Source organism: Scyliorhinus canicula, chromosome 5 (assembly GCF_902713615.1).
Source record: "Scyliorhinus canicula chromosome 5, sScyCan1.1, whole genome shotgun sequence".
Lineage (NCBI taxonomy): Eukaryota > Metazoa > Chordata > Chondrichthyes > Carcharhiniformes > Scyliorhinidae > Scyliorhinus > Scyliorhinus canicula.
The window spans coordinates 232830831-232858321 of NC_052150.1; the positions used below are offsets into that span (position 1 = coordinate 232830831).

Sequence of the window (27491 nt, forward strand, 5' to 3'; positions counted from 1 at the left end):
GGGTGGAAATACCGGGATTAGAGTGGGTGGAAATACCGGGATTAGAGTGGATGGGAATACCGATAATAGAGTGGGTGGGTATACCGGGATTAGAGTGGGTGGGAATACCGGGATTAGAGTGGGTGGGAATACCGGGATTAGAGTGGGTGGGAATACCGGGTGCAGAGTGGGTGGGAATACCGAGATTAGAGTGGATGGGAATACCGAGGTCAGAGTTGGTGGGAATACCGAGGTCAGAGTTGGTGGGAATACCGGGATTAGAGTGGGTGAGAACATCGGGATTAGAGTGGGTTGGAAATACCGGGAGCAGAATGGGTGGGAATACCGGGAGCAGAGTGGATGGGAATACCGGGTGCAGAGTGGGTGGGAATACCGGGATTAGAGTGGGTGGGAATACTGATATTAGAGTGGGTGGGAACACTGGGATTAGAGTGGATGGGAATACCAGGATTAGAGTGGGTGGGAATACCGGGATTAGAGTGGGTGGAAATACCGGGATTAGAGTGGGTGGAAATACCGGGATTAGAGTGGATGGGAATACCGGGATTAGAGTGGGTGGGTATACCGGGATTAGAGTGGGTGGGAATACCGGGATTAGAGTGGGTGGGAATACCGGGATTAGAGTGGGTGGGAATACCGGGTGCAGAGTGGGTGGGAATACCGAGATTAGAGTGGATGGGAATACCAGGATTAGAGTGGGTGGGAATACCGAGATTAGAGTGGATGGGAATACCGTGTTTAGAGTGGGTGGGAACATCGGGATTAGAGTGGGTGGGAATACCGAGATTAGAGAGGGTGGGAATACCGGGATTAGAGTGGTTGGAAATACCGGGAGCAGAGTGGGTGGGAATACCAGGAGCAGAGTGGGTGGGAATACCGGGAGCAGAGTGGATGGGAATACCGGGTGCAGAGTGGGTGGGAATACCGGGATTAGAGTGGGTGGGAATACTGATATTAGAGTGGGTGGGAACACTGGGATTAGAGTGGATGGGAATACCAGGATTAGAGTGGGTGGGAATACCGGGATTAGAGTGGGTGGAAATACCGGGATTAGAGTGGGTGGAAATACCGGGATTAGAGTGGATGGGAATACCGGGATTAGAGTGGGTGGGTATACCGGGATTAGAGTGGGTGGGAATACCGGGATTAGAGTGGGTGGGAATACCGGGATTAGAGTGGGTGGGAATACCGGGTGCAGATGGGTGGGAATACCGAGATTAGAGTGGATGGCAATACCAGGATTAGAGTGGGTGGGAATACCGAGATTAGAGTGGATGGGAATACCGTGTTTAGAGTGGGTGGGAACATCGGGATTAGAGTGGGTGGGAATACCGAGATTAGAGAGGGTGGGAATACCGGGATTAGAGTGGTTGGAAATACCGGGAGCAGAGTGGGTGGGAATACCAGGAGCAGAGTGGGTGGGAATACCGGGAGCAGAGTGGATGGGAATACCAGGATTAGAGCGGGTTGGAACACCGGGATTAGAGCGGGTGGGAATACCGGGATTAGAGCGGGTGGGAATATCGGGATTAGAGTGGGTGGGAATACCGAGATTAGAGTGGGTGGGAACACCGGGAGTAGAGTGGGTGGGAATACCGGGATTAGAGTGGATGGGAACACCGGGATTAGAGCGGATGGGAATACCGGGATTAGAGTGAATGGGAATACCGGGAATAGAGTGTGTTGGAATATCGGGAATAGAGTGGATGGGAACACCGGGATTAAAGTGGGTGTGAATACCGAGATTAGAGTGGGTGGGAATACCGGGATTAGAGTGGATGGGAACACCAGGTTTAGAGTGGATGGGAATACCGGGATTAGAGTGGGTGGGAATACCGGGATTAGAGTGGATGGGAATACCGGGAGCAGAGTGAGCTGATTGGTGTGTTAGAGTTTGTAGTGATGGGCTGGACAAGGAAGTTGAAGAGTTGGATGAGGAATGCGAGGGGATGGGATCCGTCAGGCGATGTGGTGGGGGGCAGATGGAGCTGACTCACCGGGTGAGGGTGGGTCCCAAAGGATTGGGCGGTGAGATGGGACTGAAATGGAAAGTTCCAGAATGGCAGAGAAATTGGCGGATGTTTTGTTTATTAATAATTGTGAATTTTATAGGAAGCGGAAAAAAATGACAAGAAATTGATGGATTTCCCGAAGAAATTGAAGAACATTGGAGGTGCTTCCAGGTAGGAATGTTTCCCACACCGGGCGATAGAGATTGGGGTATTTACATCTCTGACTCTGTCCCAAAACCATCCCCCCCCCCTCCATTCCTCCCCTGTCCCCCACCCACCCATCCTTCTCTGTCCCCCACCCACCCATCCTTCTCTGTCCCCCACCCACCCACCCATCCTTCTCTGTCCCCCACCCACCCATCCTTCTCTGTCCCCCACCCACCCATCCCTCTCTGTCCCCCACCCACCCATCCCTCTCTGTCCCCCACCCACCCATCCCTCTCTGTCCTGCCATCACAGCTGGCACTCCTCAGCCTAACCCTGCACCCCCCTCCCGGGAATGTTTCTGCCCTGTCACTCCCCCCACACCCCAACCCGGGTATTTACCCGAGTTTACCTGGGCATATGGGGCAGCACGGTAGCATTGTGGATAGCACAATTGCTTCACAGCTCCAGGGTCCCAGGTTCGATTCCCGGCTTGGGTCACTGTCTGTGTGGAGTCTGCACATCCTCCCCGTGTGTGCGTGGGTTTCCTCCGGGTGCTCCGGTTTCCTCCCACAGTCCAAAGATGTGCGGGTTAGGTGGATTGGCCACGATAAATTGCCCGTAGTGTAAGGTTAATGGGGGGATTGTTGGGTTACGGGTATAGGGTGGATACGTGGGTTTGAGTAGGGTGATCATTGCTCGGCACAACATCGAGGGCCGAAGGGCCTGTTCTGTGCTGTACTGTTCTATGTTCTATATGCACCTGACTCAGACTAGGTCAGAAGGCGTCAGGCCCGTATCCTGACATCACTGCGCCCTCACAAGATTCCTGGTGATCGGCGCTCACAGACTCAGAAGCATGCCTGCCGCCAATTAAATAGACAATTAAGTCCATTGAAAGCCGAGTAGAATTTGATTTTGCTGGTATAAATCGTGCTGTGAACGCCGTGGAAAGAGAGTGGTTAGAGAGTGGTTAGAGAGTGGTTAGAGAGTGGTTAGAGAGTGGTTAGAGAGTGGTTAGAGAGCGGTTAGAGAGTGGTTAGAGAGTGGTTAGAGAGTGGTTAGAGAGTGGTTAGAGAGTGGTTAGAGAGTGGTTAGAGAGTGGTTAGAGAGTGGTTAGAGAGCGGTTAGAGAGTGGTTAGAGAGTGGTTAGAGAGCGGTTGGAGAGCGGTTAGAGAGCGGTTAGAGAGCGGTTAGAGAGTGGTTAGATGTGAATTCACTTTAATGTGAATGGTTAAAGTTTAATGTGAGGTGGTTAGTATTAGTAAGAGTGATTAGAGTAGTTAGAGAGTGGTTAGTGTTTAGTGAGATTCATTAGAGAGTGGTTAGTGTTTAGTGAGAGGGTTAGAGTAGTTAGAGAGTGGTTATAGTTTAGTGCAAGATCACTGTGGTAGACGGGATTCTGCTATGGGGGTAATAGTTCTGAGTCAAGGCCGTTGAGCCAGACTGGCTGAACTGCATCATGGGTATCCTGGAGTTTCAGAAATGAAGCTGCTGGCCAGAAGCTGTGTCTGGTGGCCGGGCCTGGGCACAGACATAGCGGCATTGATAGGCCGGTGCCAACAAGGGCAGAAGCTGCCAGCGGCAGCCCTGCTGCACCCATGGGAATGGCCGGGTAGACCATGGTCGCCACTTCATGTCGATTTTACAGGCCCGTTTATGTGCTCAATGTTTTTAATAATAGTAGACGCCCATTCCAAATGGCTGGACGTCGACAAAATGAACTCGGCAAATTCAACCGCAAACATCGAAAAACAACTGATGGTATCCCGGAGGCGTAAGTTTCCGATAATGGATCGGTTTTCACCTGTGAGAACTTCAAAAAATTTATGAAGTCGAATGGCATTCGGCACAGAGGGACAGCACCATACTGCCCGGCAGCGAATGGCATTCGGCACAGAGGGACAGCACCATACTGCCCGGCAGCGAATGGCATTCGGCACAGAGGGACAGCACCATACTGCCCGGCAGCGAATGGCATTCGGCACAGAAGGACAGCAACATACCGCCCGGCAGCGAATGGCATTCGGCACAGAGGGACAGCACCATACCGCCCGGCAGCGAATGGCATTCGGCACAGAAGGACAGCAACATACCGCCCGGCAGCGAATGGCATTCGGCACAGAGGGACAGAACCATACCACCCGGCATCGAATGGCATTCGGCACAGAGGGACAGCACCATACCGCCCGGCAGCGAATGGCATTCGGCACAGAGGGACAGCACCATACCACCCGGCATCGAATGGCATTCGGCACAGAGGGACAGCACCATACCGCCCGGCAGCGAATGGCATTCGGCACAGAAGGACAGCAACATACCGCCCGGCAGCGAATGGCATTCGGCACAGAGGGACAGCACCATACCGCCCGGCAGCGAATGGCATTCGGCACAGAGGGACAGCACCATACCGCCCGGCAGCGAATGGCATTCGGCACAGAGGGACAGCACCATACCGCCCGGCAGCGAATGGCATTCGGCACAGAGGGACAGCACCATACCGCCCGGCAGCGAATGGCATTCGGCACAGAGGGACAGCACCATACCGCCCGGCAGCGAATGGCATTCGGCACAGAGGGACAGCACCATACCACCCGGCATCGAATGGCATTCGGCACAGAAGGGCAGCACCATACCGCCCAGCATCGAATGGCATTCGGCACAGAGGGACAGCACCATACCGCCCGGCAGCGAATGGCATTTGGCAGAGAGCAGTCCAGACCTTAAACGTTGGGTTGAAGAAACAGTCAGCATCATCATTGGACACCAAACTGTCGCGCTGGCTATTTGACTAATACAGAATAACCCCACACACCACAACGGGAACAGCACCGGTGGGGCTACTCATGGGCTGACCACTCCGAACCCGGCTGAGTCCACTATTCCCGGATTTAGGTGGGAGAACAGAGCGACACCAAGAGACCCAATGTAGGAGCCACGACAACACTCGCCGGGAAAGGCAGTTCAACACGGGTCAAAATGTATGGGTCAGAAATGATGTGAATGGCCCCACATGGGCAGCAGGAACAGTCAAGGCCAGGACAGAACCTGTGTCGTTTGAGAGACATGTGGGGAAAGATGTAATAAAGAAACACCTGGACCAGGTTTGAGCCTCGGATTTGTTTCCCCCTCCGGAGCTGACTCAGACCAGCCTACCAAGGACTGTGGGGACTCCTCCCCGACAATCTATTCCCGCCCCTCCGACACCACCGGTCAGGACATCGGACTCGGACATGGACACCGTGGATGATGCTGCAGCTGTACCCCTGCCACCGGAGGAAAGGGGCGAACTGCCCCCCAGTCATCACATCGGAACAGACGGGCGCCGAGCCGCTATAACCCCATCCCCCACAAGTCGGAGGCTGAAGTGGAGGGTCCGGACCCAGCGCAGAAACAAAGCAGGAGACTCGTGAGTCACGAGGACCATGGGAGAGCCTCGGACTTTGGGGGGATGGGAGTAATGACTTAGGCCAGGCCTTTGAGATTGGCCAATTAGAATACCAGTTCCCTCATTAATGGCCCAATCAGGGAACCCCTTTAAAGCTAAAAAACTAGTTTCATTTGTTCAGCGCCTCATGTAGCGATAACAATCTCGGAGCCTGCTGAAGCTGCCCCAGGAGGGGTTTGAATGGGGGTTAGCTCGGCATTTTGGCCAACTACTCTCAAAGAACAAAGAACAAAGAAAAGTACAGCACAGGAACAGGCCCTTCGGCCCTCCAAGCCCGTGCCAACGATGCTGCCCGACTAAGCTAAAATCTTCTACACTTCCGGGATCCGTATTACTCTATTCCCATCCTATTCATGTATTTGTCAAGATGCCCCTTAAACGTCACTATCATCCCTGCTTCCACCACCTCCTCCGGCAGCGAGTTCCAGGCACCCACTACCCACTGTGTAAACAACTTGCCTCGTACATCTCCTCTAAACCTTGCCCCTCGCACCTTAAACCTATTCTCCCTTTCTGTGTATATAACAGAGAGTGTCAGATCCTCTGCACTCCCGGTGTAGACAGTGAGCTGAATGTACTCCCGGTGTAGACAGGGATCTGAATGTACTCCCGGTGTAGACAGGGAGCTGAATGCACTCCCGGTGTAGACAGCGAGCTGAATGCACTCCCGGTGTAGACAGGGAGCTGAATGCACTCCCGGTGTAGACAGGGAGCTTAATGTACTCCCGGTGTAGACAGGGAGCTGAATGCACTCCCGGTGTAGACAGTGAGCTGAATGCACTCCCGGTGTAGACAGTGAGCTGAATGTACTCCCGGTGTAGACAGCGAGCTGAATGTACTCCCGGTGTAGACAGCGAGCTGAATGCACTCCCGGTGTAGACAGTGAGCTGAATGTACTCCCGGTGTAGACAGTGAGCTGAATGTACTCCCGGTGTAGACAGGGAGCTGAATGTACTCCCGGTGTAGACAGGGAACTGAACGCACTCCCGGTGTAGACAGTGAGCTGAATGCACTCTCGGTGTAGTGTCATGTGAGAGTACCTTTAAGAAATTAAGCAATGTTTAAGCAATGTACCTTTAAGAAATTGTGCAGCTCATATTACTGAAGTGATGTCAGAGGGTGGGGGGAGCTGAGTTGAGCTCACTTCTGCTTTTAGTTTCAGTTTGAGAGAGCAGCTGAAAAGTGTCTGGCTGGTTTTCTGTGAGCTGTTTGAAAGGAAAAGCCAGTTTTGAAGAAAAAGAGCTTGGGGTGTGTCTGTGTTTGCAGTGAGCTGGATCTGTTGTGATCTCTGCCATGAAAGACTATCTCTGAATCATTTGGGGGATTTAAACTCATAATAGTAATGTCTTTAACCTGATGTGTTTCTGTTGTTAAAGGTGAAGTCTTTATGAGGTTTGAAGGAACATTTTGAGGGATTATTTAGTGTTGTATTATTTTCGGGGGTATCTTTGAAGTAAAGGGGTGTTGAGTGATCCAATATTTATGTAAAAAGGTTAAGTTGAATTCATGGAATAAACATTGTTTTGTGTTTAAAAACCCACGTGTCCATAATTGTAATACCACACCTGGCGACCAAGCCGTGTGCTTCAAAAGCAACAATACATTAAAGGGAGAGGTGGGTTGAACTCCATGATACATTTTGGGATTCTGAAAACGCCGCTCCCATAACAGTTGGGGGCTCGAGGGGGATAAAAGTCTATCTATTGGATTGACTTTTGTGAACTTAAAGACAGTGAAAGGATTGTTGCTTTTCATAGAATTTACAGTGCAGAAGGAGGCCATTCGGCCCATCGAGTCTGCACCGGCTCTTGGAAAGAGCACCCTTACCTGAGGTCAACACCTCCACCCCATCCCCATAACCCAGAAACCCCACCCAACACTACGGGGAATTTTGGACACTAAGGGCAATTTAGCATGGCCAATCCACCTAACCCGCACATCTTTGGACTGTGGGAAGAAACCGGAGCACCCGGAGGAAACCCACGCACACACGGGGAGGATGTGCAGACTCCGCACAGACAGTGACCCAAGCCAGAATCGAACTTGGGACCCTGGAACTGTTAAGCATTTGTGCTATCCACAATGCTACCGTGCTGCCGGTGTGGTATTTTAGTTTAAGTGGGAAGAGTGTTGTGAACAATGGCTCTTTCAGAGGCTCAGAAGTTTTTGGGGGTGGAGAATGTCACACGCAGTACCTTACGGACAGAGACTAAAAGCAGACTGTTAGATTTGGCAAAAACATTGCAGTTAACATTACCTGACAAAATGCGAAAAGGTGAGGTAATTATGGCGGTGGTTAAGTATTTAAAGTTGCCTGAGATAGAGTCTGACTCATTGGAAATGGCAAAAATTCAGTTGCAAATTAAACAAATGGAACATGAGAAAGAATTAAAGCGGCTTGAATACGGAGAGAGAGAGAGGAAAGAGTGAGAGGGGAAAAAGAAAAGGTGAGAGAAGAAAGGAGAAAGGAAAGAATAACCCTAGCAGAAAAAAAAGAAAGAGAAGGGGAGATACAGATCAGGGAAAAAGATAAAGAGAGGGAGTTTGAACTTCAGAAAATGACCATGAAACATGAAAGTCAATTAAAATTGGCAGACATAAAGGGAAACATACAGTTGGATGATAGTGATGAGGATAGTGAGAAAGAGCGTCAAAGACGAAGGCTTGGTGGGGATCTATTTAAATATGTCCAAGCATTGACAAAGTTTGGCGAGAAGGAAGTAGAAGCCTTTTTCATTTCATTTGAGAAGGTAGCTAAACAAATGAAATGGCCACAGGACATGTGGGTGTTACTGATTCAAACAAAGCTGGGAGGTAGAGTTTGTGAAGTGTTTGCATCACTATCGGAGGAGGTATCTGGGACGTATGAGGAGGTGAAGAAATCCATCTTAAGTGCATATGAGCTAGTGCCTGAAGAATACAGACAGAGGTTTAGGAATTTAAGGAAATAATTTGGTCAAACATACATGGAGTTTGAAAGGCTCAAACAGAGGCTGGTTTAGCTCACTGGGCTAAATCGTTGGCTTTCAAAGCAGACCAAGCAGGCCAGCAGCATGGTTCGATTCCCGTACCAGCCTCCCCGGACAGGCGCCGGAATGTGGCGACTAGGGGCTTTTCACAGTAACTTCATTGAAGCCCACTCGTGACAATAAGCGATTTTTGTTTTTCATTTCAGAGTAATTTTGATAGGTGGATAAGGGCTTTGAAAATAGATCAAATGTATGAAGTTCTCAGAGAAATTATATTTTTGGAGGAGTTTAAAAATTCAATTCCTGATGTAGTGAGAATTCATGTGGAAGAACAGAGGGTTAAACCTGCAAGATTAGCAGCAGAAATGGCAGATGATTATGAATTAGTTCATACATCAAAGTTTGGTTTCCGACATCAGATTCAGTCGGTGAGGGATAGAAACTGGGGACATGAGAAATACTCAAGTGGTAAAGGTAAAGGTGATCTGATGGGAGACAATGAAGAGAGTGGACCTCAGATTAAAAAAGAAATCCAGGAGGATGGAAAAGAAATGAAAAGTTTCAAATGTTTTCACTGTAATAAACTAGGCCATGTAAAGTCACAGTGTTGGTGGTTGAAGAAAAGCACAGGGAAGGCTGATGTGGGAAAACAGGATAATACAGTGGGATTTGTTAGAGTGGTAAAGGAAAGCCCAAGCCAAGCGAAGGAGGTGCAAACGATTGTCCAGCCTGATCAAGAAGTAATTGTTCAGAAGGTGCCAGATGTCTTTAAAGAATTTACTTGTGTGGGTAAAGTTTACTCATGTGTATCAGGAGGAGCAGATAAAAAAGTCACAAATTTAAGAGATACAGGGGCTAGTTAATCTTTAATGGTAAGAGATGAGGAATTATGTAGTTTGGGAAGAATGTTGCCAGAAAAGGTGGTAATATGTGGAATTCAGGGTGAGAGGAGTAGTGTTCCATTATATAAGGTAAGGTTGGAAAGTCCAGTGAAGAGTGGTGAAGTGGTAGTAGGAGTAATAGAGAAATGATCTTGTCCAGGAATACAGTTTATCTTGGGTAATGATATAGCTGGATCGCAGGTGGGAGTGATGCCTACTGTGGTTGATAAGCCAGTGGAAAATCAGACAACTGAAGCGTTGAAGGACGAATATCCTGGGATTTTTCCGGATTGCGTAGTAATGAGGTCGCAAAGTCACAGGTTAAGACAAGAGGAGACATTAAAGAGTGAAGATGAAGTTGAAGTGCAATTATCAAAAACGGTTTTTGATCAGATGGTTGAAAAAGAACAAGAACAGGTGGAGGATGAGGCAGATATTTTTAGTTCAGGAAAATTGGCGGAGTTACAAAAGAAAGATGTAGAAATATAACGGATGGATCAGAAAGCATATACGGAAGAGGAATCTGAGAGTATACCAGAGTGTTATTACCATAAAAGTGATGTCTTGATGAGAAAATGGAGACATGTACATATGCAGGTGGATGAAAAGTGGGCAGAAGTTCATCAAGTAGTATTGCGGGTAGGGTATAGAAAGGAGGTGTTGCGAGTTGCACATGAGGTACCAGTGGGAAGTCATTTGGGAATCAGGAAAACTCAAGCTAAAAACCAGATACATTTTTGTTGGCCTGGACTACATAAAGATGTAGTTAAATTTTGTCAATCACGTCACACATATCAAGTGATAGGGAAACCTCAAGCAGTGATAAAACCAGCACCCTTAATAACCATTCCAGCATTTGAGGAACCTTTTACACGGGTCCTAATTGATTGTGTAGGACTGCTTCCTAAAATAAAAAGTGGGAATCAATATCTTTTGACTATAATGGATGTGTCTACTAGGTTTCCAGAGGCCATTCCAGTACTTAATATTACAGCTAAACGGATTGTGGAGGAGTTACTTAAATTCTTTACTAGATTATGGACTACCCACAGAAATTCAATTGAATCAAGGATCGAATTTTACTTCAAAGTTATTCAAAGAAGTTATGGATAGTATAGGAATAAAACAATTTAAATCAACTGCGTATCATCCAGAATCGCAGGGAGCATTAGAAAGGTGGCATCAGACATTAAAGACAATGTTGAGGGTGTATTGTCACGATTATCCAGAGGATTGGGAGAAAGGAATTCCATTCGTATTGTTTGCAATTAGGGATGCACCTAATGAGTCAACCAAATTTAGTCCTTTTGAACTAATTTTTGGTCATGAGGTAAGAGGACCACTTAAATTGATTAACGGAAAATTTGGTGGGTGTGAAATCGGAAATTACACAATTGGATTACGTGTCAAATTTTAGGGAATGATTAAATAGAGCAGGTGAATTGGCTAGACAACATTTGAAAGTTGCACAAAATGTGATGAAACGGATAGCGGACAAGAAATCCAAAGTTCGTAGTTTTGACAGTGGGGATAAAGCTTTAGTGTTGTTACCAGTGGTAGGGGATCCTTTAAAAGCTAGGTTTTGTGGACCGTATCAGATTGAAAGGAAATTCAGTGAGATGAATTATGTGGTTAAAAACACCAGATAGAAGGAAGACTCACCGAGTGTCTCATGTGAATATGCTTAAAAGGTACTTTGAAAGGGGAGAGAAAACGGAGGTTTTAATGATTCTAACTCAAAGTGACGAACCAAATCCAGATGACTGTGAATTTGACATACCTCAAATTAAATTGGAAAACGAGGATGTTCTTAAAAATTGGGATAAATTGTTAAGTTCCTTCCAGAGGAAAAACAAACTGACCTGAAGGAGTTATTGATATCACATGGGAAAGTTTGTAGAGATAAATTGGGAAGTACTAAAATGGCTATACATGATGTAGATGTGGGAAATGCTGTTCCTATCAAACAACATCCATATAGACTTAATCCTTTAAAATTGGCACAGGTTAACAGAGAGATTGAGAGTATGCTGAAAAATGGCATAATTGAAGTGGGTTGCAGCCAATGGAGCTCACCCACAGTGATGGTACCTAAACCCAACGGTTGTGTTTGGACTATCGAAAGGTGAATGCAGTTACAAGAATGGACTCTTATCCTATCCGACGTTTGAAGGATTGCATTGAGAAAGTGGGACAATCTGCTTTTATTTCCAACTTCCAGACATGGAAAGAACATTTAAAACATCGCATGGAGTTCTTCGATCGACTTCAGGAGGCGGGTTTGGTGATGAACCTAGCCGAAAGTGAATTTGGAGAAGCCCGAATCACTTTCCTTGAGGAGTTTCCGATACCTCAAGACGAAGGGAAATAATGCGATCTCTTAGCATGAATGGATTTGATTGAACATTTGTGCAAAGGTTTTGTGGCGTAATTACTCCACTGATGGACTTGCTAAAGAAACATCAAAAATTTCAATGGACAGCGGACTTTCAACAGGCATGTGACTGCCTGAAAGATGTGATAACCGATGCTCCTGTATTGGAGAATTGCAAGGGACTCTGTGATCAGATTAAACTGAAGTATCTAACTTTAAAGAGAATTGCCGAGGCGTAGAGGAATGGACGGATCGTGCATTGACTTTCTTGTTCAAAGAGACTGTCAATCGAGAAAGATTTTGGTTGGAGGTAGAAGAACGGGAAAGATGGACTTTATTATTATACCTGTTTGCGTGTGTTGTTTTTTTTAAAAACAAAAAGGTATATTTACTGTGTACATTTCTTAGTGGATGGTGCAAAAGTGAAAAATGAAACTAGCTTGGAGTTGATGGTTTATTTTATTTTCTTGGGGGGAGGGGTCATGTGAGAGTACCTTTCAGAAATGCATGTTTAAGCAATGTACCTTTAAGAAATGAGGCTGCTCATATTACTGAAGTGATGTCAGAGGGTGGGGGAAGCTGAGTTGAGCTCACTTCTGCTTTTAGTTTCAGTTTGAGAGAGCAGCTGAAAAGTGCCTGGCTGGTTTGCTGTGAGCTGTTTGAAAGGAAAAGCCAGTTTTGAGGAAAATAGCTTGGGTGTGTCTGTGTTTGCAGTGAGCTGGATCTGCTGTGATCTCTGCCAGGAAAGACTATCTCTGAATCATTTAGGTAATTTAAACTCATAATAGTAATGTCTTTAACCTGATGTGTTTCTGTTTAAAGGTGTTAAGCCTTTTGGAGGTTTGAAGGAAAATTTTGAAGGATTATTTAGTGTTGTATTATTTTCGGGTTTATCTTTGAAGAAAAGGGGTGTTAAGCGATCCAATATTTATTTAAAAGGTTAAGTTGAATTCATGGAATAAACATTGTTTTGTTTAAAAAACCACGCGTCCATAATTGTAATACCACACCTGGAGACCAAGCCGTGTGCTTCAAAAGAAACAATCCATTAAAGGGAGATGTTAGTTGAACTCCATGATACATTTTGGGATTCTGAAAACGCCGCTCCCACAACAGTAGACAGCGAGCTGAATGCACTCCCGGTGTAGACAGTGAGCTGAATGTACTCCCGGTGTAGACAGGGAGCTGAATGCGCTCCCGGTGTAGACAGCGTGCTGAATGCACTCCCGGTGTAGACAGTGAGCTGAATGTACTCCCGGTGTAGACAGCGAGCTGAATGCACTCCCGGTGTAGACAGTGAGCTGAATGCACTCCCGGTGTAGACAGGGAGCTGAATGCACTCCCGGTGTAGACAGTGAGCTGAATGCACTCCCGGTGTAGACAGGGAGCTGAATGCACTCCCGGTGTAGACATGGAGCTGAATGCACTCCCGGTGTAGACAGGGAGCTGAATGTACTCCCGGTGTAGACAGGGAGCTGAATGTACTCCCGGTGTAGACAGGGAGCTGAATGTACTCCCGGTGTAGACAGGGAGCTGAATGCACTCCCGGTGTAGACAGGGAGCTGAATGCGCTCCCGGTGTAGACAGTGAGCTGAATGTACTCCCGGTGTAGACAGGGAGCTGAATGCACTCCCGGTGTAGACAGCAAGCTGAATGCACTCCCGGTGTAGACAGTGAGCTGAATGCACTCCCGGTGTAGACAGTGAGCTGAATGCACTCCCGGTGTAGACAGGGAGCTGAATGCACTCCCGGTGTAGACAGTGAGCTGAATGCACTCCCGGTGTAGACAGGGAGCTGAATGCACTCCCGGTGTAGACAGTGAGCTGAATGCACTCCCGGTGTAGACAGTGAGCTGAATGCGCTCCCGGTGTAGACAGTGAGCTGAATGCGCTCCCGGTGTAGACAGGGAGCTGAATGCACTCCCGGTGTAGACAGTGAGCTGAATGCACTCCCGGTGTAGACAGAGAGCTGAATGCACTCCCGGTGTAGACAGAGAGCTGAATGTACTCCCAGTGTAGACAGTGAGCTGAATGCACTCCCGGTGTAGACAACGTGCTGAATGCACTCCTGGTGGAGACAGTGAGCTGAATGTACTCCCGGTGTAGCCAGGGAGCTGAATGCACTCCCGGTGTAGACAGGGAGCTGAATGCGCTCCCGGTGTAGACAGCGAGCTGAATGCGCTCCCGGTGTAGACAGCGAGCTGAATGCACTCCCGGTGTAGACAGCGAGCTGAATGCACTCCCGGTGTAGACAGTGAGCTGAATGCACTCCCGGTGTAGACAGCGAGCTGAATGCACTCCCGGTGTAGACAGTGAGCTGAATGCACTCCCGGTGTAGACAGGGAGCTGAATGCACTCCCGGTGTAGACAGGGAGCTGAATGCACTCCCGGTGTAGACAGGGAGCTGAATGTACTCCCGGTGTAGACAGTGAGCTGAATGCACTCCCGGTGTAGACAGTGAGCTGAATGCACTCCCGGTGTAGACAGGGAGCTGAATGCACTCCCGGTGTAGACAGTGAGCTGAATGCACTCCCGGTGTAGACAGGGAGCTGAATGCACTCCCGGTGTAGACAGTGAGCTGAATGCACTCCCGGTGTAGACAGTGAGCTGAATGCGCTCCCGGTGTAGACAGTGAGCTGAATGCACTCCCGGTGTAGACAGGGAGCTGAATGTACTCCCGGTGTAGACAGTGAGCTGAATGCACTCCCGGTGTAGACAGAGAGCTGAATGCACTCCCGGTGTAGACAGAGAGCTGAATGTACTCCCAGTGTAGACAGTGAGCTGAATGCACTCCCGGTGTAGACAACGTGCTGAATGCACTCCTGGTGTAGACAGTGAGCTGAATGGACTCCCGGTGTAGACAGGGAGCTGAATGCACTCCCGGTGTGGACAGGGAGCTGAATGCGCTCCCGGTGTAGACAGTGAGCTGAATGCGCTCCCGGTGTAGACAGGGAGCTGAATGCACTCCCGGTGTAGACAGTGAGCTGAATGCACTCCCGGTGTAGACAGCGAGCTGAATGCACTCCCGGTGTAGACAGTGAGCTGAATGTACTCCCGGTGTAGACAGCGAGCTGAATGTACTCCCGGTGTAGACAGCGAGCTGAATGCACTCCCGGTGTAGACAGCGAGCTGAATGCACTCACGGTGTAGACAGGGAGCTGAATGTACTCCCGGTGTAGACAGCGAGCTGAATGTACTCCCGGTGTAGACAGGGAGCTGAATGCACTCCCGGTGTAGACAGCGAGCTGAATGCACTCCCGGTGTAGACAGGGAGCTGAATGCACTCCCGGTGTAGACAGTGAGCTGAATGCACTCCCGGTGTAGACAGGGAGCTGAATGCACTCCCGGTGTAGAGAGGGAGCTGAAAGCACTCCCGGTGTAGACAGGGAGCTGAATGCACTCCCGGTGTAGACAGTGAGCTGAATGTACTCCCGGTGTAGACAGCGAGCTGAATGTACTCCCGGTGTAGACAGTGAGCTGAATGCACTCCCGGTGTAGACAGCGAGCTGAATGGACTCCCGGCGTAGACAGTGAGCTGAATGTACTCCCGGTGTAGCCAGGGAGCTGAATGCACTCCTGGTGTAGACAGGGAGCTGAATGCGCTCCCGGTGTAGACAGCGAGTGAATGCACTCCCGGTGTAGACAGTGAGCTGAATGCACTCCCGGTGTAGACAGGGAGCTGAATGTACTCCCGGTGTAGACAGTGAGCTGAATGCACTCCCGGTGTAGACAGAGAGCTGAATGCACTCCCGGTGTAGACAGAGAGCTGAATGTACTCCCAGTGTAGACAGTGAGCTGAATGCACTCCCGGTGTAGACAACGTGCTGAATGCACTCCTGGTGTAGACAGTGAGCTGAATGGACTCCCGGTGTAGACAGGGAGCTGAATGCACTCCCGGTGTGGACAGGGAGCTGAATGCGCTCCCGGTGTAGACAGTGAGCTGAATGCGCTCCCGGTGTAGACAGGGAGCTGAATGCACTCCCGGTGTAGACAGTGAGCTGAATGCACTCCCGGTGTAGACAGCGAGCTGAATGCACTCCCGGTGTAGACAGTGAGCTGAATGTACTCCCGGTGTAGACAGCGAGCTGAATGTACTCCCGGTGTAGACAGCGAGCTGAATGCACTCCCGATGTAGACAGCGAGCTGAATGCACTCACGGTGTAGACAGGGAGCTGAATGTACTCCCGGTGTAGACAGCGAGCTGAATGTACTCCCGGTGTAGACAGGGAGCTGAATGCACTCCCGGTGTAGACAGCGAGCTGAATGCACTCCCGGTGTAGACAGGGAGCTGAATGTACTCCCGGTGTAGACAGTGAGCTGAATGCACTCCCGGTGTAGACAGGGAGCTGAATGCACTCCCGGTGTAGAGAGGGAGCTGAAAGCACTCCCGGTGTAGACAGGGAGCTGAATGCACTCCCGGTGTAGACAGTGAGCTGAATGTACTCCCGGTGTAGACAGCGAGCTGAATGTACTCCCGGTGTAGACAGTGAGCTGAATGCACTCCCGGTGTAGACAGCGAGCTGAATGGACTCCCGGCGTAGACAGTGAGCTGAATGTACTCCCGGTGTAGCCAGGGAGCTGAATGCACTCCTGGTGTAGACAGGGAGCTGAATGCGCTCCCGGTGTAGACAGCGAGTGAATGCACTCCCGGTGTAGACAGCGAGCTGAATGCACTCCCGGTGTAGACAGCGAGCTGAATGCACTCCCGGTGTAGACAGTGAGCTGAATGCATTCCCGGTGTAGACAGGGAGCTGAATGTACTCCCGGTGTAGCCAGGGAGCTGAATGCACTCCCGGTGTAGACAGGGAGCAGAATGCACTCCCGGTGTAGAGAGGGAGCTGAAAGCACTCCCGGTGTAGACAGGGAGCTGAATGTACTCCCGGTGTAGACAGGGAGCTGAATGTACTCCCGGTGTAGACAGGGAGCTGAATGCACTCCCGGTGTAGACAGGGAGCTGAATGCACTCCCGGTGTAGACAGGGAGCTGAATGCACTCCCGGTGTAGACAGGGAGCTGAATGCACTCCCGGTGTAGACAGTGAGCTGAATGTACTCCCGGTGTAGACAGCGAGCTGAATGTACTCCCGGTGTAGACAGTGAGCTGAATGCACTCCCGGTGTAGACAGCGAGCTGAATGGACTCCCGGTGTAGACAGTGAGCTGAATGTACTCCCGGTGTAGCCAGGGAGCTGAATGCACTCCCGGTGTAGACAGGGAGCTGAATGCGCTCCCGGTGTAGACAGCGAGCTGAATGTGCTCCCGGTGTAGACAGCGAGCTGAATGCACTCCCGGTGTAGACAGCGAGCTGAATGCACTCCCGGTGTAGACAGGGAGCTGAATGCACTCCCGGTGCAGACAGTGAGCTGAATGTACTCCCGGTGTAGACAGCGAGCTGAATGTACTCCCGGTGCAGACAGTGAGCTGAATGCACTCCCGGTGTAGACAGCGAGCTGAATGGACTCCCGGTGTAGACAGCGAGCTGAATGCACTCCCGGTGTAGACAGTGAGCTGTGTCACTCCCGGTGTAGACAGGGAGCTGAATGCGCTCCCGTTGTAGACAGCGAGCTGAATGGACTCCCGGTGTAGACAGTGAGCTGAATGTACTCCCGGTGTAGACAGGGAGCTGAATGCACTCCCGGTGTAGACAGGGAGCTGAATGCACTCCCGGTGTAGACAGGGAGCTGAATGCACTCCCGGTGTAGACAGCGAGCTGAATGTACTCCCGGTGTAGACAGTGAGCTGAATGCACTCCCGGTGTAGACAGCGAGCTGAATGGACTCCCGGTGTAGACAGTGAGCTGAATGTACTCCCGGTGTAGCCAGGGAGCTGAATGCACTCCTGGTGTAGACAGGGAGCTGAATGCGCTCCCGGTGTAGACAGCGAGTGAATGCACTCCCGGTGTAGACAGCGAGCTGAATGCACTCCCGGTGTAGACAGCGAGCTGAATGCACTCCCGGTGTAGACAGTGAGCTGAATGCATTCCCGGTGTAGACAGGGAGCTGAATGTACTCCCGGTGTAGCCAGGGAGCTGAATGCACTCCCGGTGTAGACAGGGAGCTGAATGCACTCCCGGTGTAGAGAGGGAGCTGAAAGCACTCCCGGTGTAGACAGGGAGCTGAATGTACTCCCGGTGTAGACAGGGAGCTGAATGTACTCCCGGTGTAGACAGGGAGCTGAATGCACTCCCGGTGTAGACAGGGAGCTGAATGCACTCCCGGTGTAGACAGGGAGCTGAATGCACTCCCGGTGTAGACAGGGAGCTGAATGCACTCCCGGTGTAGACAGTGAGCTGAATGTACTCCCGGTGTAGACAGCGAGCTGAATGTACTCCCGGTGTAGACAGTGAGCTGAATGCACTCCCGGTGTAGACAGCGAGCTGAATGGACTCCCGGTGTAGACAGTGAGCTGAATGTACTCCCGGTGTAGCCAGGGAGCTGAATGCACTCCCGGTGTAGACAGGGAGCTGAATGCGCTCCCGGTGTAGACAGCGAGCTGAATGTGCTCCCGGTGTAGACAGCGAGCTGAATGCACTCCCGGTGTAGACAGCGAGCTGAATGCACTCCCGGTGTAGACAGTGAGCTGAATGCGCTCCCGGTGTAGACAGGGAGCTGAATGCGCTCCCGGTGTAGACAGGGAGCTGAATGCACTCCCGGTGTAGACAGGGAGCTGAATGCACTCCCGGTGTAGACAGCGAGCTGAATGGACTCCCGGTGCAGACAGTGAGCTGAATGTACTCCCGGTGTAGCCAGGGAGCTGAATGCACTCCCGGTGTAGAGAGGGAGCTGAAAGCACTCCCGGTGTAGACAGGGAGCTGAATGTACTCCCGGTGTAGACAGGGAGCTGAATGTACTCCCGGTGTAGACAGGGAGCTGAATGTACTCCCGGTGTAGACAGGGAGCTGAATGCACTCCCGGTGTAGACAGGGAGCTGAATGCACTCCCGGTGTAGACAGGGAGCTGAATGCACTCCCGGTGTAGATAGTGAGCTGAATGTACTCCCGGTGTAGACAGCGAGCTGAATGTACTCCCGGTGTAGACAGTGAGCTGAATGCACTCCCGGTGTAGACAGTGAGCTGAATGTACTCTCGGTGTAGCCAGGGAGCTGAATGCACTCCTGGTGTAGACAGGGAGCTGAATGCGCTCCCGGTGTAGACAGCGAGCTGAATGCACTCCCGGTGTAGACAGTGAGCTGCGTCACTCCCGGTGTAGACAGGGAGCTGAATGCGCTCCCGGTGTAGACAGCGAGCTGAATGGACTCCCGGTGTAGACAGTGAGCTGAATGTACTCCCGGTGTTGCCAGGGAGCTGAATGCACTCCCGGTGTAGACAGGGAGCTGAATGCACTCCCGGTGTAGACAGCGAGCTGAATGCACTCCCGGTGTAGACAGAGAGCTGAATGCACTCCCGGTGTAGACAGCGAGCTGAATGTACTCCCGGTGTAGACAGTGAGCTGAATGCACTGCCGGTGTAGACAGTGAGCTGAATGCACTCCCGGTGTAGACAGGGAGCTGAATGCACTCCCGGTGTAGACAGCGAGCTGAATGCACTCCCGGTGTAGACAGGGAGCTGAATGCACTCCCGGTGTAGACAGTGAGGTGAATGCACTCCCGGTGTAGACAGGGAGCTGAATGCACTCCCGGTGTAGACAGGGAGCTGAATGTACTCCCGGTGTAGACAGGGAGCTGAATGCACTCCCGGTGTAGACAGCGAGCTGAATGGACTCCCGGTGTAGACAGTGAGCTGAATGCACTCCCGGTGTAGACAGAGAGCTGAATGCTCTCCCGGTGTAGACAGGGAGCTGAATGTACTCCCGGTGTAGACAGCGTGCTGAATGCACTCCCGGTGTAAACAGAGAGCTGACTGCACTCCCGGTGTAGACAGCGAGCTGAATGCACTCCCGGTGTAGACAGGGAGCTGAGTGCGCTCCCGGTGTAGACAGGGAGCTGAATGCACTCCCGGTGTAGACAGTGAGCTGAATGCACTCCCGGTGTAGACAGCGAGCTGAATGCACGCCCGGTGTAGACAGCGAGCTGAATCCACTCCTGGTGTAGACAGCGAGCTGAATGCGCACCCGGTGTAGACAGCGAGCTGAATGCACTCCCGATGTAGACAGCGAGCTGAATGCACTCCCGGTGTAGACAGGGAGCTGAATGCACTCCCGGTGTAGACAGCGAGCTGAATGCACTCCCGATGTAGACAGGGAGCTGAATGCACTCCCGGTGTAGACAGTGAGCTGAATGTACTCCCGCTGTAGACAGCCAGCTGAATGCACTCCCGGTGTAGACAGGGAGCTGAATGCACTCCCGGTGTAGAGAGGGAGCTGAAAGCACTCCCGGTGTAGACAGGGAGCTGAATGTACTCCCGGTGTAGACAGGGAGCTGAATGTACTCCCGGTGTAGACAGGGAGCTGAATGTACTCCCGGTGTAGACAGGGAGCAGAATGCACTCCCGGTGTAGACAGTGAGCTGAATGTACTCCCGGTGTAGACAGCGAGCTGAATGTACTCCCGGTGTAGACAGTAAGCTGAATGTACTCCCGGTGTAGACAGCGAGCTGAAAGCACTCCCGGTGTAGACAGTGAGCTGAATGCACTCCCGGTGTAGACAGTGAGCTGAATGCACTCCCGGTGTAGACAGCGAGCTGAATGCACTCCCGGTGTAGACAGGGAGCTGAATGCACTCCCGGTGTAGACAGGGAGCTGAATGCACTCCCGGTGTAGACAGCGAGCTGAATGCACTCCCGGTGTAGACAGCGAGCTGAATGCATTCCCGGTGTAGACAGGGAGCTGAATGTACTCCCGGTGTAGACAGCGAGCTGAAAGCACTCCCGGTGTAGACAGGGAGCTGAATGTACTCCCGGTGTAGACAGTGAGCTGAATGCACTCCCGGTGTAGACAGCGAGCTGAATGCACTCCCGGTGTAGACAGGGAGCTGAATGCACTCCCGGTGTAGACAGGGAGCTGAATGCACTCCCGGTGTAGACAGCGAGCTGAATGTACTCCCGGTGTAGACAGGGAGCTGAATGTACTCCCGGTGTAGACAGGGAGCTGAATGCACTCCCGGTGTAGACAGCGAGCTGAATGCATTCCCGGTGTAGACAGGGAGCTGAATGCACTCCCGGTGTAGACAGGGAGCTGAATGCACTCCCGGTGTAGACAGCGAGCTGAAAGCACTCCTGGTGTAGACAGGGAGCTGAATGCACTCCCGGTGTAGACAGCGAGCTGAAAGCACTCCCGGTGTAGACAGGGAGCTGAATGCAATCCCGGTGTAGACAGTGAGGTGAATGCACTCCCAGTGTAGACAGGGAGCTGAATGCACTCCCGGTGTAGACAGGGAGCTGAATGCACTCCCGGTGTAGACAGGGAGCTGAATGCACTCCCGGTGTAGACAGCGAGCTGAATGCACTCCCGGTGTAGACAGGGAGCTGAATGGACTCCCGGTGTAGACAGGGAGCTGAATGTACTCCCGGTGTAGACAGGGAGCTGAATGTACTCCCGGTGTAGACAGTGAGCTGAATGTACTCCCGGTGTAGACAGCGAGCTGAAAGCACTCCCGGTGTAGACAGGGAGCTGAATTTACTCCCGGTGTAGACAGGGATCTGATTGCACTCCCGGTGTAGACAGCGAGCTGAATGCACTCCCGGTGTAGACAGCGAGCTGAATGCACTCCCGGTGTAGACAGGGAGCTGAATGTACTCCCGGTGTAGACAGCGAGCTGAATGTACTCCCGGTGTAGACAGGGAGCTGAATGCATTCCCGGTGTAGACAGGGAGCTGAATGCACTCCCGGTGTAGACAGGGAGCTGAATGCACTCCCGGTGTAGACAGGGAGCTGAATGGACTCCCGGTGTAGACAGGGAGCTGAATGGACTCCCGGTGTAGACAGGGAGCTGAATGTCCTCCCGGTGTAGACAGGGAGCTGAGTGCACTCCCGGTGTAGACAGGGAGCTGAATGGACTCCCGGTGTAGACAGGGAGCTGAATGTACTCCCGGTGTAGACAGGGAGCTGAATGCACTCCCGGTGTAGACAGGGAGCTGAATGCACTCCCGGTGTAGACAGCGAGCTGAATGCACTCCCGGTGTAGACAGGGAGCTGAATGGACTCCCGGTGTAGACAGGGAGCTGAATGTACTCCCGGTGTAGACAGGGAGCTGAATGTACTCCCGGTGTAGACAGTGAGCTGAATGTACTCCCGGTGTAGACAGCGAGCTGAAAGCACTCCCGGTGTAGACAGGGAGCTGAATTTACTCCCGGTGTAGACAGGGATCTGATTGCACTCCCGGTGTAGACAGCGAGCTGAATGCACTCCCGGTGTGGACAGCGAGCTGAATGGAATTCAGTACCACAGTTTTCTCATCCCCATTCTCCTGCCTCCTCCCCATAACCCCTGATCCCCTTATTAATTAAGAACCTATCTATCTCTGTCTTAAAGACACTCAGTGATTTGGCCTCCACAGCCTTCTGTGGCAAAGAGTTCCACAGATTCACCACCCTCTGGCTGAAGAAATTCCTCTTCATCTCTGTTTTAAAGGATCGTCCCTTTAGTCTGAGATGGTGCCCTCTGCTTCTAGTTTTTCCTCCAAGTGGAAACATCCTCTCCACGCCCACTCTGTCCAGGCCTCGCAGTATCCTCTAAGTTTCAATACGATTCCCCCTCATCCTTCTAAACTCCAATGAGCACAGACCCAGAGTCCTCAAACCGTTTATTTCTGACCTCACTCTCTATGGTCCCATTTGATTCTTCATTTACTTTATCACCCTCCTCACAACTGGAATTGATTTTTTCACCAATAATGTTTCACCAAAGCTCGACATCCAGCCACCCGCTAGGCCCAAGCCTCTCGCTAGGCCCAAGCCACTCGCTAGGCCCAAGCCACTCGCTAGGCCCAAGCCACTCGCTAGGCCCAAGCCACTCGCTAGGCCCAAGCCACTCGCTAGGCCCAAGCCACTCGCTAGGCCCAAGCCACTCGCTGGGCCCAAGCCTCTCGCTGGGCCCAAGCCACCCGTGGGGCCCAAGCCACTCACTGGGCCCAAGCCACTCACTGGGCCCAAGCCACCCGCTGGGCCCAAGCCACTCGCTAGGCCCAAGCCACCCGCTGGGCCCAAGCCACTCGCTGGGCCCAAGCCACCCGTGGGGCCCAAGCCACTCGCTAGGCCCAAGCCACCCGTGGGGCCCAAGCCTCTCGCTGGGCCCAAGCCACTCGCTGGGCCCAAGCCTCTCGCTGGGCCCAAGCCTCTCACTGGGCCCAAGCCTCTCGCTGGGCCCAAGCCTCTCGCTGGGCCCAAGCCACTCGCTGGGCCCAAGCCTCTCGCTGGGCCCAAGCCACTCGCTGGGCCCAAGCCACTCGCTGGGCCCAAGCCACTCGCTGGGCCCAAGCCACTCACTGGGCCCAAGCCGCCCGTGGGGCCCAAGCCTCTCGCTGGGCCCAAGCCACTCGCTGGGCCCAAGCCACCCGTGGGGCCCAAGCCTCTCGCTGGGCCCAAGCCACTCGCTGGGCCCAAGCCACTCGCTGGGCCCAAGCCACTCGCTGGGCCCAAGCCACTCGCTGGGCCCAAGCCACTCGCTGGGCCCAAGCCACTCGCTGGGCCCAAGCCACTCGCTGGGCCCAAGCCACTCGCTGGGCCCAAGCCACTCGCTGGGCCCAAGCCACTCGCTAGGCCCAAGCCTCTCGCTGGGCCCAAGCCACCCGTGGGGCCCAAGCCACTCGCTGGGCCCAAGCCACCCGTGGGGCCCAAGCCTCTCGCTGGGCCCAAGCCACCCGTGGGGCCCAAGCCTCTCGCTGGGCCCAAGCCACTCGCTGGGCCCAAGCCTCTCGCTGGGCCCAAGCCACTCGCTGGGCCCAAGCCTCTCGCTGGGCCCAAGCCACTCGCTGGGCCCAAGCCACTCGCTGGGCCCAAGCCACTCGCTGGGCCCAAGCCACTCGCTGGGCCCAAGCCACCCGTGGGGCCCAAGCCACTCGCTGGGCCCAAGCCACTCGCTGGGCCCAAGCCACTCACTGGGCCCAAGCCACTCGCTAGGCCCAAGCCACCCGCTGGGCCCAAGCCACTCGCTGGGCCCAAGCCACCCGTGGGGCCCAAGCCTCTCGCTGGGCCCAAGCCACTCGCTGGGCCCAAGCCTCTCGCTGGGCCCAAGCCTCTCGCTGGGCCCAAGCCTCTCGCTGGGCCCAAGCCACTCGCTGGGCCCAAGCCACTCGCTGGGCCCAAGCCTCTCACTGGGCCCAAGCCACTCGCTGGGCCCAAGCCTCTCGCTGGGCCCAAGCCTCTCGCTGGGCCCAAGCCACTCGCTGGGCCCAAGCCACTCGCTGGGCCCAAGCCACCCGTGAGGCCCAAGCCTCTCGCTGGGCCCAAGCCACTCGCTGGGCCCAAGCCACTCGCTGGGCCCAAGCCACCCGTGGGGCCCAAGCCTCTTGCTGGGCCCAAGCCACTCGCTGGGCCCAAGCCACTCGCTGGGCCCAAGCCACTCGCTGGGCCCAAGCCACTCGCTGGGCCCAAGCCACTCGCTGGGCCCAAGCCACTCGCTAGGCCCAAGCCTCTCGCTGGGCCCAAGCCACCCGTGGGGCCCAAGCCACCCGTGGGGCCCAAGCCTCTCGCTGGGCCCAAGCCACCCGTGGGGCCCAAGCCTCTCGCTGGGCCCAAGCCACTCGCTGGGCCCAAGCCTCTCGCTGGGCCCAAGCCACTCACTGGGCCCAAGCCACTCGCTAGGCCCAAGCCACTCGCTGGGCCCAAGCCACTCGCTAGGCCCAAGCCACTCGCTGGGCCGAAGCCACTCGCTGGGCCCAAGCCACTCGCTAGGCCCAAGCCTCTCGCTGGGCCCAAGCCACTCGCTGGGCCCAAGCCACTCGCTGGGCCCAAGCCACTCACTGGGCCCAAGCCACTCGCTGGGTGAAAATGTTTTGCTTCGGATTACGGTGTTGTCTGTTTCTGACCTTTCACAAGTTGCAGGAGTGACTGGTGTTTCTTCGGGCTTTGGAGGGAGGTTGACTGGAACAGTAATTATTCTATTCTTTGTCCTGGTGAAGATTATTCAAACAGGAGTTGGAGAGTGAGTTTGAGAAACTGAAAGTGAAGCTTCAGTTGGTGAAAGGAAACATCGAGAAACAGCCTGAGCTCCGGGAGCAGATGGAAGATTTTATCCAGGTTAGTGCCGGCTCTCCGGGCCAGATTGAGGGTTGGGGTAGTTAGTGCCAGAGGTCAGTCAGGGCCTCCTGTCAGGGTCAGAGGCCGTGCTCCCTGTGAGGGTCAGGATCAGGAGTCAAGGTCAGGGGTCACTGCCGTGTCAAGGTCAGCGGGTGAGTTCTCCTACTCGAGGTCAGGGGTCACTGCCGCGTCAAGGTCAGCGGGTGAGTTCTCCCACTCGAGGTCAGGGGTCACTGCCGCGTCAAGGTCAGCGGGTCAGTTCTCGCACTCGAGGTCAGGGGTCAGCATCCTGGTTTGTAATGAATGATGTGTTTTTACCCGGCAGAGGGCAGAGGTGGTGTTGGACGAGGTGCAGAGGTCAATGACGGAACTCCAAACTGTGAGCCGGGAACTTGCTGAGTATTTCTGTGAGGAGGAGGAGAAATTTAAACTGGAGGATTGCTGCACCATCTTCAAAACCTTCGGAGAGAAATTCATCACGGCAACCGAGGTAAGGGGGAGGGAGAGGGAGGGGAGAGAGGGAGGGGGAGAGAGGGAGAGGTGAGGGGGAGAGTGGGAGGAGGAGAGAGAGGGAGATTGGAGGGGGGGAGGGAGAGAGAGGGAGAGCGTGAGGGGAGGGAGAGGGGGAGAGCGGGACGGAGGGAGGGAGAGAGGGGGAGGGGAGGGAGAGCATGAGGGGAGAGTGGGAGGAGAGTTGGGGGGGAGTGGAGGGGGGGCGCTGGGTTAGGGTTGAAGAAAAGGCCAATCCAGCCTTGGGCTGACAAGTGACAAGTTACATTCGCACCCCACAAGCCCCAGGCAGTGACCATCTCCTACAAGAGAGGATCTGACTATCGCCCCTTAACATTCAATGGCATTACCATCGCTGAATCCCCCACAATCAACATCCTGGGGGTTACCATTGATCAGAAACTGAACTGGACCCAGCCACATTAATACTGTGGCTACCAGGGCAGGTCAGAGGCTAGGATCCTACGGCGAGTAACTCACCTCCTGACCCTCCCAAAGCTTGTCCACCATCTACAAGGCACAAGTCAGGAGTGCGATGGAATACTCTCCACTTGCCTGGATGAGCGCAGCTCCAACAACACTCAACAAGCTCAACACCGTCCAGGACAAAGCAGCCCACTGGATTGTTCCCCCTTCCATAAACATTCAAACCCTCCGCCACCGACACACAGTAGCAGCCGTGTGCACCATCTACAAGATGCACTGCAGGAACTCACCAAGTTAGACAACACCTTCCAAACCCACGACCACTACCATCTAGAAGGACAAGAGCAGCAGATACCTGGGAACCCCGCCACCTGGAGGTTCCCCTCTACGTTATTCACCGCCCTGACTTGGGAATATATCGGCCGTTCCTTCACTGTCGCTGGGGCAACATCCTGGAACTCCCTCCCTAACAGCACAGTGGGTGTACCTACACCTTAAGGACTGCAGCGGTTCAAGATGGTAGCACAATGGTTAGCACTATTGCTTCACAGCTCTCGAGTCCCGGCTTGGGTCACTGTGTGTGCGGAGTCTGCACGTTCTCCCCAAGTCTGCACAGTCCAAAGATGTGCAGGTTAGGTGGATTGGCCGTGATAAATTGCCCTTAATGTCCAAAAAGGTTGGGTGGGGTTACGGGGATGGGGTGTGGGCTTGGGTGGGCTGCTCTTTCCAAGAGCTGGTGCAGACGCGATGGTCTAAATGGCGTCTTTCTGCACTGTAAATTCTATGAAACTAAGAAGGCAGCTCACCACCACCTTCTGAAGGGCAATTAGGGATGGGCAATGAATGCTGGTCTAACCAGCAACGCACACATCCCGTAAACAAATAAAAAATATATATTCATGATGGAGAATGTGGATAAATATTTGAATCACAGGAAAAGTGGGAGGCAATAGCTTGCTGGTAATGGCACAGGACCAGCAACCCAGGATATGGAGACATGGGTTCAAATCCCACCATTTAAATACAATTAAATAAATCTGGAAATTAAAGCTTGTCTCAGTAATTATAACCATGAAACCATTCCCGATTGTCGTAAAAACCCACATGGGTCACTAGAACAAAGAACAAAGAAAATTACAGCACAGGAACAGGCCCTTCGGCCCTCCCAGCCTGCACCGATCCAGATCCTTCACCTAAACCTGTTGCCTATTTTCCAAGGTCTACTTTTCTCAGTTCTCGCCCGTTCATATACCTGTCTAGATGCCTCTTAAATGATGCTATCGTGCCCGCCTCTACCACCTCCGCTGGTAAAGCGTTCCAGGCACCCACCACCCTCTGCGTAAAAAACTTTCCACGCACATCTCCCTTAAACTTTCCCCCTCTCACCTTGAAATCGTGACCCCTTATAATTGACACCCCCAATCTTGGAAAAAGCTTGTTGCTATCCACCCTGTCCATACGTCTCATAATTTTGTATACCTCAATCAGGTCCCCCCTCAACCTCCGTCTTTCCAACGAAAACAATCCTAATCTACTCAACCTTTCTTCATAGCTAGCACCCTCCATACCAGGCAACATCCTGGTGAACCTCCTCTGCACC

At 52.7% G+C, this 27491-nt stretch overlaps 1 protein-coding gene across 1 annotated transcript in view; it reads left to right on the top strand.

The window, feature by feature from the left end:
* Nucleotides 1-27151, top strand: part of LOC119965735 (FH2 domain-containing protein 1-like) — a 41859-nt gene extending 14708 nt beyond the window's left edge. The window contains exons 2-5 of the mRNA XM_038796498.1: nucleotides 2113-2183; nucleotides 24838-24955; nucleotides 25281-25445; nucleotides 27110-27151. Coding sequence (XP_038652426.1) covers nucleotides 2113-2183; nucleotides 24838-24955; nucleotides 25281-25445; nucleotides 27110-27151 — 396 coding nt within the window. The remainder of the gene's footprint in view (nucleotides 1-2112; nucleotides 2184-24837; nucleotides 24956-25280; nucleotides 25446-27109) is intronic.
* The last annotated feature ends 340 nt before the right edge of the window (nucleotides 27152-27491 follow it).